At 37.8% G+C, this 13,590-nt stretch overlaps 1 protein-coding gene across 1 annotated transcript in view; it reads right to left on the reverse strand.

Annotated features, from left to right (window-relative positions):
- Positions 1-13,590, reverse strand: part of ERC2 (ELKS/RAB6-interacting/CAST family member 2) — an 866,017-nt gene that overhangs the window by 540,481 nt on the left and 311,946 nt on the right. The window contains exon 7 of the mRNA XM_073811247.1: positions 7,810-7,977. Coding sequence (XP_073667348.1) covers positions 7,810-7,977 — 168 coding nt within the window. The remainder of the gene's footprint in view (positions 1-7,809; positions 7,978-13,590) is intronic.

The following is a 13,590-nucleotide window of genomic DNA, read 5'->3' on the forward strand; positions in this document are numbered from 1 at the left end:
GCCTGACCCTGGCTCATTTTTATGTGACCCCAAAGTTTTCACATCATTAATAAAGAGAGAATCAAAACAAAGCCCACAGACATTAGGAGAGGGGAAAGGGTGCAGTCTGGCACTGCCATCGTACATACCCTCAAAATGAAAAGGGATAAAAATAAAATGCACGTAGCAGAGGTGGTGACCCCTATAACAACTGTGTTTCTCAAGACCTTTTTTTCTACTGGTAATAAACTGTTTTGCAGACCTCCCAATTGTGGCCACCATGATAGTTACAGCTTTGCAGGTTTATGTCTTTTTCTTGCAGTTAAGAGTGTTATCAATAAAAATTTCCAATGATGCCTTTCCTGGTTAAATAAAAACATTTTAAAATGTGAAGCCAGTGATGGGATTAGAATGGAAAACTACAAGTGACACCGGGATTTTGTTTTGTATATTTTTTCACCAACCCCCTTAATTTATTAATTTTAAAGACATTCCTTGCAAGTCTTAAGTGATACAATGCACCCTGATTTGGCACTGGGGTGTTTTGACAGTCTTAAAAGTTGGTTTGGGGGCTTCCCTGGTGGCGCCGTGGTTGAGAATCCACTTGCCAATGCAGGGGACACGGGTTCGAACCCTGGTCCGGGAGGATCCCACGTGCCGCAGAGCAACTAAGCCCGTGCGCTACAACTACTGAGCCTGTGCTCTAGAGCCCACAAGCCACAACTACTGAGCCTGTGTGCCACAACTACTGAAGCCCGTGCACCTAGAGCCCATGCTCCACAACAAGAGAAGCCACCACAGTGAGAAGCCCATGCACCATAATGAAGAGCAGCCCCCGCTCACAGCAACTAGAGAAAGCCCGCACGCAGGAACGAAAACCCAATGCAGCCAAAAATAAATTTTAAAAAAAAAAGGACACTTTAAATATTATCCTTTGAAGGCTGGAATAAAGTGATTAAAAAGGACTTTACTGCTTGCCAGTCAACCGAAGCAAGAGGTAAAAAGGAAAACTGAAATTATTGTTTTAAAGTAAAGGAAAACTCCTTGTAAATCCCACCTTATGTATTGTGGCAAATATTATTTCCAGTCATTTAAAAACCTCCTTTGCTCAACATGTGTGAGTTCAGAAGAAAGAGTAGTTCCTTAAGTATCTGAATAGTTTGCAAAGCCTTATGTGCATGCATCTAGTCCCGCAGTCCCTGGAGGTCACAAAGCGTTCCCGACTCCTTGTCAGGGTGACTTTTTATATCCAAGAATCCCGGCCTCACCATGAAGTGGGGTAGAGGGCCCATCTCAATGAGAAACAAACCAAGAAACAAGGAAGGACTCATAAAACTTGTTCTTTTTCTCCATGTGACAACAACATTTTCATCGTCAAAAGCTTGGATTTATGATTCATCTTGAAAACTGACAGCCCAACTTTGCTTTCTAGTTGTGTTATCACACTGAATCATCCATGACTCAGAGGAACAAAAAATGCTGCCACAGGCTCAGAAAACACCGCCTCCTCCACCAGTACCTTGCACAACCTCCCTGAAGAAGTGATCGCCATCATTTCTGTTAAAAATGCATTTAATTTTTACATTACAAATGTACAGCATGTGTATCATAGGCCATTTAAAGATCACCTGAGTCTAACATAAAAAGAAAACACAGTAAGATACTGCTGTCCATTCTTTTACTTTTTTTCTACAAAGGGTGCATGCATGTTTGAATATGTATATATATACATATCACAAACATCTTTAAAGAAATAAAAACTAAATATTATGCAATAAATTCTTCTTAATATACTAGAATTCTAGTCTTCATGAAAAATGGTACCCTCCCTAAAGTTTAGGTGACATCCTTCATTACTATGGCCACAGTGCCACTGTTATAGCCACAATGTTACTGTAAGAATTTACATCTCAGAGTTATTCATTCTTATCCCTCTTCATAGCCAGTAGAGGGTTGTACCTAGTAAGCATTCTTGAATCCCTAGTGAACCTCCCTGTTAAGAAAGAACTATAAAACCTGCCATAACCTTTGCCGTGAAGATTAAATGAGATAATGTGTGTCAGCTTCTTGACACAAAGAAAGCCCTCAGCCACTGGGACTCTTATGGAAAGTGCTAGATTTCTAGTTAAGAGTTTAGAACTTGAGAACCCAAGCCCTGTTACTCACTGTTCTGTGACCTTGAGCAAGATACACATCCACTCTGAACCTCTATTTCCTTGTCTTAAAAAAAAAACGGTCAACAATACCAAATTCACAAGTTGTAAGCAAAGTTTAAAATAATGTATTGCATAGAAAACACTTAGCCACACTTCCTGGAAATCAATATAGCTGCCATGTCTTGTGCTCAGTAGACATTTGGGCAATAAAATTAAATTAATAAGTCCAAAACCAACAGCTTCTGAGATTATGGGTCCCACCTTGTCCAGCACCTTGCACATCATAGATGCTCAATAAAATATTATCAAATGATACCTTGCTTGTTTAGACAAGTTGAGGGAAGGGTCTACCTAAAGTATAGCTGACTGAAGCATTTCTAACTAGATGCAGTAACTCCTGAAATAATCTGTAAGCCTATAAATACCATTCCCTTTCTCAAGGAAAGCCAGGTTGCTTGAATGTAGGCTCAAAAGAGGATCAGTTTTCTTTTTTCTTTTTTTTTTTTGAGGATCAATTTTAATCAAAACATAAAATCTTAACATTATCAGAGTAACCACCTTAGCAATATTAGCCTTAAATTATAAGAGGTATAAATAGACCTTTTTTTTTTAACATTAATTTATTTTCGGCTGTGTTGGGTCTTTGCTGCTGTGCGCAGGCTTTCTCTAGTTGTGGCGAGCGGGGGCTACTCTTCGTTGCGGTGCACGGGCTTCTCATTGTGGTGGCTTCTCTCGTTGCGGAGCACGGGCTCTAGGTGCATGGGCCTCAGTAGTTGTGGCACACAGGCTCAGTAGTTGTGGCTCATGGGCTCTAGAGCTCAGGCTCAGTAGTTGTGGCGCCCGGGCTTAGTTGCTCCACGGCATGTGGGATCTTCCCGGACCAGGGCTCAAAACCATGTCCCCTGCATTGGCAGGCAGATTCTTAACTATTGCACCACCAGGGAAGTCCCTAAATAGACGTTTCATACAGCTTGCATACTCTAGTCCTCAAAAGAGCTAAACATTTAGTTCTATCTTCTTTCTTTCCTTTACTTATCTGCCTTTAAACAACCCAAGAAAGATGAAGTCCAATTAAGACCTTGTGTGGAATTATTACTAACCAGTGATAAGGAACTCACTGAGTGTTTATGGTACTGTGATCAGTTCTCTATCATACATCCACATACCCAATATAATGTTGACTGGATGAAGGCAGGAACCATATCTGGCACATAGTAGTCATTTAAAAAATATATGTTGAATGAAAAATGCATGAAATCTATAGGGCAAGGATCTTTAATGTGAAACTCTTGGAAATGCTTCAGGGTGTCTGTAAACTACCTGAGAGTATATACGTTATTGCACATGAATATAAGTATGTATGTGCCAAGGTGAATTTTCTGGGAACTGAGCCAACAGATCACATGAGATTTTCTTATATTGATTACATTTAAAAAGCAAAACGAAAAATGTTCTGGACCCTTACTATGGAGCTGCCACTAACTTAACCTGCATGTGTTGCCTCTCGCCTTCATGAACACAAAACCCCTACATTCTTTAACTAACATGTTGTCAAGTGTTTTTTCTTACAAGTAGAATGTTTCCCTAACCTATTTGGAACAGAAATGATTATAAAAGCAGCATCATATACCACTGTCACATAACATATCTTCCAGAACACAAAAAAAGATGCAAAAGAGATGTCATGCCTGGCGGTTCAGAAATCACGCTGGGCTGGGGCAAAGTGTACTCGCAAGAAAACAGAAAGAAATCTTTTAAGTTGGAGCTAGAACAAAATAGATGGCACTTTCATAGTATCTTCATTTCTCTGCATCATTCTAGGGCATAAAAAAGTGACTCAGTTGAAATATAAAAGTCTGAGCTCAGTAAAAGCAGACACCAAAAATTCAAAGGAGACCCACAAAGGTAGACCCGTAAGAAGTGAGGTAGAGTATTCCCCAAACATTCTGATATACAATAGTAATAACAATCACAACAATGATAATAATGAACACAATTTATAGCTAAAACCCTTTAGTAGAATCAAAGCACATTTCATACAGATGCATCAGGCTGGTACAATGACTGCTGCTTTACAGATCAAGACATGGAGGTTCAGAAATATTAAGTCTTGTTCACGTCATAGTGATTAAACGGTGAGGCTAAGGCATGTCCACACATCTCCCACTTCTAAATGCTGTGTTTTTCATATCACATTTTACTTCAGATGATAAAATAATAGCTAGGCCTTTCTTCTTTCTGATTTCTGGATATGCTGGTAATTCATTGAAATCCATAAAAGTCAAGGTGCTGAAGTCTATTTATTATTATCTCTACTCACATGAAATTAATGTGTTGGTGGATAAGGGTAAATTGGTACGTGGGAAACATCAAGGGAAGTAGCAAAATAAGATACTTGGCCTTACGGTCCTTTGAAGCTATTTTAAAAAGTAAAATGTTATGTTAAGAGCTATGTGGTGTCTGTGTGTGTGTGCGTGTGTGTAATTATTATTCCATTGATTTATTGCACACATGTCAAAGAGCATCTGGGCATCTGTACAAGTTAAAGCAAACCTACCCAGGAGCCAAGCCACATAGCCACAAACCCAGACAACTTGCCTCCCCTCTCATCCCAGCCTTCAACCTACTACCTCCCAAACGCAAATTCTGTGGTGGCAAAAGCCTTCCTTGCAGAGACTAACCGTTGAGTCAGTGACATCTGTCACTTTTAACATATTCTAAAAGAGTTGCCAAAGATAGCTGATGGCACAGATTTTCCAGAGAAACCAGTAGGGCTCTTTCCATTCTAGAGAGAGTCCTCTTCTGTTTTAGCAAGAGCGTTCAGCAATGACTCAGGGGTCTAATTGGAAGGAGCTATCACATGAAACCTCTTCTAAGGATGAAAACAGTATCTTTCACATGAACGCAAATTCAGTTCTTTCATTGTAGGGTACGATGAAACATAACATATCTTACCTACTGAATACTCACCCACTAACCCACATTAGGTAGGGAGACTCTTATTTCCCTGTTTTTCCAAGAAGCAGGAAAATCACTTCAGTGTATTTTACCCTGCTGCCAAAAATCCCTTGCCTATGATCCAACAATTAGAGCTAATTTCAACTTAAATTGCTTCCTCTGTGAGATGGATATCATTAGATAACTCTCTTCACTTCCATTTACAAAGATTTTAAAAGAAGAAAAAAAAGGAAAAGAAAATTCCTTGGATATTTCCAGCTGATAAAATCATTAATCTCACAATCCCAACTTCAAAGCAGAAAAGCAGAGAATCATCTCACCTTCTCTGCACATGGAGAGTAATTTTTTCTACTTCAAAGTGCTGTCTCTTTATTGGGTCATTTTAATTATTGAACGTGGGATGGAAGCTATCCACATAATGTCACCTCTGTCCTTTTCATGAAATATGTATAGGTCTAATTTGGACTACATTAATTCGAGAGAGGTAAAAAACAGGGGAAAGAATAAGAAAAGGGAAAGAGGCCACAGAATACAACACTCATCAGTACAAGGGAGAGGTAGTACTTTTCCAAGCTGACTTTTCTCATTCTCTCCTTCTGAAGAGAAACTATCAAGAAGCCTGACTACCTGTTTGGGCGATACCTCAGCAGACTGCCTTGCTTCTCAAATTTCCTTCTACCCAATACACAGCAACACAATTACAGTAACTTTATTAGTAATGCTGGTATTATTGCCAACTTAAGACAGCTGTGAGTACAATCTGTTGCAGTGTGAATGACCACTTTGAAGAAAAACTTGGGCTCTAGAATGGAGGTCAGCAAATTTGGCCCTGTTCAGAGTAAGCCTGTTAGAGAAAGGACAAGCCAGGCATTCCAATTCCCACTCAAGCCTCTTCCCAGGAAATTACAATGCCATGGGTGGCAAACTTTTTCTGTAAAGGGCCAGAGAGTAAATAGTTTCAGCTTTTCAGCCTTACAGTCTCTGTTGCTACTAAATCCTGCTTTGGTAGCACAAAAGCAGCCAAAGACAACACATAGATGAAAGGGTGTAACCATCAAGTTAAATAAGTTTAACTTTAAAGTTAACTTATTTAACGTTAAATAAGTTTAACGTTAAATAAGTTTAAAGTTAAATAAGTTTAAATATTAAAATTTTAATAAAACTTTATTTACCAAAGCAGGCAGAGGGCAGGATTTGTCCCAACAAGCCATAGCTTTCCACCCGTATTCTAGACAAGTCCAACATGGTAGAAATGGTCTATAGTTGTGCTGTCCCATACACTAGTCTCTAGCCACATGTGACTACTAAATACATGAAATGTGGCTAGTGTGGCTAAGAAGCTCCATTTTAAATTTAACCGAATTTTAATTAATCTAAATTTGAATAGCCACATGTGCCTAGTGGCGACAGTATTAGCACAGTTCTAGATACTATTCACTGCTGCCTCCTCAAAGGAAATACAAGCCAACCTCCAATTTATGGCATAGTTTGCAGTTATGTCTTAAAAAATAAAATATCCATGCTTCTACATTCACAATGGAACTATACACAACTGAAACTGATATTTCTTAAATGTAAAATATCTACATCATTGAAGCCAAAATGACAGTTTTGATTCAAAGCAATCAATTAACTGCCTATTGGCCAATCAAGTGCATAGACCTATCAGGTCCATGCCAAGACCTATCCAACCTGGAACTTGTTTCCTTTCTCCTCTGGACATTGTCCTGCACCTTGACGGAGGGCACAGACCTACTAACTGGCAATGGCCCCATTAACTCCTACAGAAAATCCAAACCTACCCACAGACCCAAAAATGTATACATGCAAAGACATGGCTCCAAGAACACAAGAGAGAACATGCAACTCAATGAGACTGCCTTCTCCTAAAGTAATCCACGTAACACACTGCCTCAGCACAAAAATCAGGGAGATTCCCTGCATTCTTTGCTATTGGCCCCATTTAATAATTTATTTTCTGGCAACTGTTTCATTTACATAATAACTAGCTTGTGTTTTGCATTTCTTAGCAATGAGATATAATCCAATGAGAAGCAAGAAAATAGGATAGCAACATGTATTTGCGTTTTTTTTCTTAGTATGAATAAGAAATAACAAACCACATTTCATTTAAGAAACTAACACAATATCAGTTTTCTTCAATGGGTAAAAGAACCTTGAAAATTGAGGATACTGCTTAGGATGTGAGAAACCCAAGGGTGCCAGGAGGGGGACCTACACAGATACACAGTAAAGTAAGGTAGATGACACCCTGACACTTTTATGATTTTTGATAAAATGAAACCGTTTCAGATCCAATCATTTATCTATGGTTCCCAACTGCGAAAAAACTCTGAAAAATGAAAAAAAAAAATCCAAGTGTGAAGCAAACTCCTTTGGTGGCACAACCTAACACGAACCAACAGAAGGCTCCTTATATAGTCTTTATTTACTCTACTGTAGTGTAAGAAAATTTTTTTCTGCAGAAATATCCATGTTTGCTTATGCGATGTTGCTGCAACCCCATTGGGAGTGTTATACAATCTATGATACTTGCAATGGATCTGACCTTTCCCAAATCCCCAATATATCTGATATCCAAGATGTATCTGGCCCCAAGGATTTGGATAAGGGATCTTGAAAAGAAAGCTGTTCAGATAGGATATTTTCTATCAACTCAATGTCTGCTGCCCGGAGTCCTGAAACAGCGCCTTACCTCGGTCTGAAGGATGGCAGCCCTCTGTTCTTTGGCAGTAAGCGACTCTTTAAGCACTTCAATGTGTTGCTTGCAATCTGAATTCTGATTGCTAAGAGTTTCAAGCTTTGTTTGTAAGGCAAGAAGTTCTGACTCCTTCTTTGAAAGCTCCTGCTTCAGCTGATCAATCTGTGAAAAATGAAATTACAAAAAATTAGAGCCGCAGCTCCTACTCTTTACATTTGAGTACTACTGAATTCTCTTAATTTCCAAGAACCAGTGATCATTCATCCAACAAGGCAGACCATGAGTTTGCTTAAAAATATGGCTTGAGAGTCACTCAGTCTTAGGGGTCTGGGGAGGCTCTTTAAAGGTGACTCAGAGTAGAAAATAGGAAAGGTAAGGTCAGCAGCCTGCCTTCTACCTTCCACACCACTGAGAACCAAGCTTTACAGTGGAATGAAGGCTTCCTGGCCAAACCTACAACTCACCCAAGAAACCACAAAGTCTACTGACCATGGTCCTCAGAAGTGTCAACAGGGAGCTGACAAAGGTAATTACCCAAGACAGAACCTGGACCTTCTCTGCTACTCCACAATGGAAAGGATCATTCAAGGGCATCATCTGACAGAAAAGAATCCTCACCCCAAAAAAAGTAAGCATTGAGGGGTTTTTTTTCTTACATTAAACACTAAAAAGACACAAACATAAAATACATATAACATAGAAAAATAATACAAGGAACATCCATCATTCAATTCACCAAAAGGATCATTAGAATTACCCATATCCCAACCCATTTCTATCTCCTTCTCTCCCACTTTGGAAATAGCTACCACCCTAAATTTTGTGTTTGTCCTTTTCTTGCTTGTCTTTCAGGCTCACCATATATTTATTACATCTGCAAATAATACACTATTTAGTTTTACATGGTTTTTAACTTTATTTGCACTGTGTATTTTTTTTTAGCACTTTGCTTTTTTCTACTCAACCTTACGTCCTGGAGATTATATCAAGTTATTGTATGTGTGATTTGTTCATTTTCAATGAAGTACAGTATTCCATTGTAAGACTTCATTAAAATTTGTCTATTCTGCTGTTGATATACATTTGGGTTTGCTTCCAGGGCTTTCTGCTATTACAAAAAGTGCTATTCTAAACATTCTTATACATATCATCTGGTACACATAGTAAAAATAACCTAGGAGTTAAATTGCTGGACCACATAGTACGCACATCTTCAACTTCACCAGATAACACCAAAGTGTTTTCTAAAGCAGTTATACTAATTTTCATGGTCACAAGCAGTGTGTAAATGTATCAATCACTCCATGCCTTTGACAATATCATATGTCACTGGCCTTTCACATTTTTGCCAGTCTCGTAGGAGTTGTGGTCGATGATCTCCAAAAATGAATGCCACCAATTTCCTCCTACTTGTACACACATGCCGCTCCTCACAACTAGAGGAGGAGTCTATTCACCACCCTCTTGAACGCTGGGCTGGACTGTGACTTGCTTCAACCAGCTAAATGCAGCATGTATCATATGCCTGTTCTAGCCCTAGCCTGTAGGAGGACTGGCAACTTCAGCTTCCTCCCACTGGAAGCCAACCACCAAGACAGAAGTCCAACCAACCTGCGACCACCAGGCTGTGAGGAAGCCCATACCAGCCCATGGTCAAGCCATTCAGAAAGACAGAGAGGCCTGGTGGAAATTGTGGCTCCTCTGTCTTGTTCTTGGTCTTAAAGGGAAGAATTTCAATGTTTCATCATTAAGTTCGATGTTTGCTTTAGCTTTTTATAGGTACTCTTAAGTTTTAGAAAGTTCCCTTTTATTACAACTTTGCCAAGAGTTGTTTTTTTTAATCATTAAGGAATGTTTAATATTATCAAACATTTTTTCTGCATCTCATGATTTATCACATTTTTCACCTTTAATATGTTATAATTATATTAATGGATTTTAAAAATATTACTCTCCCTTTGCATTACTAGGAATAATTTCACTTCATCATGATGCAGTATATTTTTTATATGTTACTAGATTCACCTTGCTAATATTTTATCAGAATCTTTTCTATGTTTATGGGTAAGATTGATTTGTAATTTTCCTACCTTGTAGCTTTCCTTGTCAGGTTTTAGTATCAATTTAGCCTTCCAAATAAAGTAGGGAGTGTTCCTTCTTTTAATGTGTTCTGAAATGGTTTATGTAAAATTGCTAATTTTTTCCCATTAATGTTCACTAGAAATCACCAGAAAAACTATCCAGAGCTGGTGTTTTCTTTCTCCAAAGACCATTACTTACTTCAACCATCTTTAATGATTATAGGAATATTCATATTTCTAATTATAAGAATCAATTTTGAGAAACTGTTTTTCATTTAAAATTTTTTCATTTCAGCTAAATTTTCACCTTTATTGGCAGGAAGTTTTCATAAAACCCATTTATCTTTTGATATCTATGGCACTATGGAGAACAGTATAGAGGTTCCTTAAAAAACTACAAATAGAACTACCATATGGCATCTATGATTATCTTTTTTTTCGTTCCTAACAGTCTTCATTTTTACTTTTTCTTGATGAATCTCAGCAGAAGCATGTCCCATTAAATAATCTCTTCAAAGAGCCAATTTTGGTTCTGTTGATCATCCAACATTTTTATCTTCTATCTCATTAATTGTTGCTCTCCTTTTTAAATTATTTTCTTCTTACTACTTTCCTTGGATTTATTCTATTTTCTCTTCCTAACTTTAAGTTGGAATCTAATCTCACTAATTTTCATACTTTTTTCTTTCCATGTATAAGCCTTCAGACCATAAATTTTCCTGTATCATTTTAGCTCACTCTCCCTAGTTTGATATGTAGTATTGACATTATTGTTCAGTCTTAAATATTTTCCAATCTCCATTATGATTTATTTCTTGACCCATGAATAATTTAGATGTTTCTTAATCTCCAAATATATAGATGGTTCCTAGTTATCTCTGTGGTTTTTATTTCTTACTTGCTCTGTGAACAGAGAACATGGCCTGTTCTATACTAATCATTTGAAATTTGGTGTATCTTGCTTAATGCACAGTATGTGGTCAGTTATCATAAATGTACTCTGTTTACTATATGCTTGAAAAGAATATGGATCCAACAATTGTTGGGTGCAATATTCTACATTATGTGCATGACATTTGATAACACTTTTAATTGGGTAGTTTAAGTCTTCTGCATTTTGATCTTCTAATGTGATTCATCTGTTGATTACTTGAGAGTGGGTTAAAACCACCCACTATAATGGTGAAATAATCAATTCCTCCTTGTAGCTCTGCCAATTTTTCAGCTCTCAAATGGTTTCTTTGCCTCAAAGTCTACAACGGCTTTCTTACGATTGGTATTTGGTCAGTGTGTTTTTTTCATTTTCGGTGTATCTTTAACCTTATATTGGAGAAGTTTCTTGTAAATAGCATATACCCAGATTCTTCTATCCTATCTTATAAAATAAGTGGGGCATTCATTATCATTGTGGATACATGTGAATTTATTTCAACCCTCTTTGTGCTTTCTATATATGCTACCATTTCTATTTCTTCTCTTTTCTTTCTTGCCTTGTTTTGAATGACTTTTTTTCTCATTCTATTTTTTTGCCTCTACTCTTTTAAAAGTTATACTTTTATACTTACTTAATGTGTTTGTTTTATTTATTTCTAACTGTTAGGGTATTACCCTAGAAATCACAGCAGGCTTACATTTATCTAAGTCTAAAGTCAATCTATGCTTATCTTCTTTCTGAATAATATAAGGACCTTGAGACACTTTAAGTCCAGTCACCATCGTCTTGACATTCACATTGTCATCATATATTTTAGCTTTTGTATTTCACTCATCATTTTTTTTTTTACAGTCCATGTTTGTTTAGATTTACCCCCACATTTGTCACTACCTTTGTTCGTTATTCATTCTTTCACCTCAGATATTCCTTTAGGAATCTCCTTGTGCCTGAAATGCATCATTTAAAATTTCCTTTGGTGGCAAACTCAATTTTGGTCTAAAAATATCTCAACTTTATTCTTTTTTTTATGAATATTGTTGCTGACTATTAAAAGTAATTTTCTAGGTTAAGAGATATGTTCTCTCAGCACATTGAGCATATTATTCCACCTTCTGCCTAATAGAAGCTATTAAGAAGTCAAGCTCTCACTCCAAATTCATTCCTTTAAAGGTAATGGGGATTTTTTTTTTTTTTTTTTTTTTTTTTTTTGCGGTACGCGGGCCTCTCACTGTTGTGGCCTCTCCCGTTGCGGAGCACAGGCTCTGGACACATAGGCTCAACGGCCATGGCTCACGGGCCCAGCTGCTCCACGGCATGTGGGATCTTCCCGGACCAGGGCATGAACCCGTGTCCCCTGCATCGGCAGGTGGACTCTCAACCACTGTGCCACCAGGGAAGCCCTAGTTGCCTTTTTTAACAGCTTTATTGAAATATAATTTATATGCCATACAATTCACCTGCTTAAAGCATACAGGTGATTGTTTTTAGTATATTTACAAAATTGTGCAGCCATCATCATAAGCAAATTTTAGAACCTTTTCATCATCTCAATATGAAACTTTGTAACTATTAGAAGTCACTCTCCTTTCCTCACCCCCTACGCCCAAGTCCCAGGCAACCAATAATCTACTTTGTCTCTATGGATTGGCTCTTTCTGGGAATTTCATATAAATGGACTCTCACAATATATGTACTTTGTGACTGGCTTTTTTCACATAGCACGTTTTAAGATTCATCCATGTTGGGCTTCCCTGGTGGCGCAGTGGTTGACAGTCCGCCTGCCAATGCAGGGGACGCGGGTTCGTGCCCCGGTCCAGGAAGATCCTGCATGCCGCGGAGCGGCTGGGCCCGTGAGCCATGGCTGCTGGGCCTGCGTGTCCGGAGCCTGTGCTCCGCAACAGGAGAGGCCACAGCAGTGAGAGGCCCACGTACCGCCAAATAAATAAATAAATAAAAATGAAGACTCTAAAAATGGTCCAAATCAAAAAAAAAATTAAAAAAAAAAAAAGATTCATCCATGTTGTACCAAGTATCAGTACTTCATTGTTTTTTATGGCTGAATATATTTCACTGTATGAAGATGTCATATTGTTTCTAACCATTCATGTCATGGTGGACACTTAGGTTGTTTCCACGTTTTGGCTATTATGAATAATGCTGGTAAGAACATTCATGTGCAAGTCTGTGGAGACATATGTTTTTATTTCTCTTGGGTATAAACATAGGTGTGGAATTGCTAGGCCACATGTTAACTATATGTTTAGCTTTTTGAAGAATTTCTAAACTGATTTGCAAAGTGACTATACCATTTTGTATCCCCACTAGCAACCCCAGGGTTCTAATTTCTTCATACTCTCACCAACACTTGTTATTATCTGTCTTTTTACTTATTACCATTCCAGTGAGTATGAAGTGGTATCTCATTATGGTTTTGATTTCTCTAATGATTAAGATGCTATCAAACATCTTTTCATACACTTATTAGCCATTCATATACCTCCTTTGGACAAATGTTTTGCTTTTTAAGACTTTTTCTTTGCCTCTAAGATTTTATGGCTTTATTTTTATGCAAATAGATTTCATTTTATTTATATCCTATTTGGGGTATTTTGAGATTCCTGAATTTGTGGACTGATACTTGTCATCAGTTTTGGAAAATTCTCAGCTTTCACCTCTTCAAATATGGCTTCTGAATAGTGACTGTCCCTACACTCCATCTCTCTTTCTCTGGAGAATTCAGATTAGACTTGCGCTACAGCT

Source organism: Tursiops truncatus, chromosome 10 (assembly GCF_011762595.2).
Source record: "Tursiops truncatus isolate mTurTru1 chromosome 10, mTurTru1.mat.Y, whole genome shotgun sequence".
Taxonomy (NCBI): Eukaryota; Metazoa; Chordata; class Mammalia; order Artiodactyla; family Delphinidae; genus Tursiops; species Tursiops truncatus.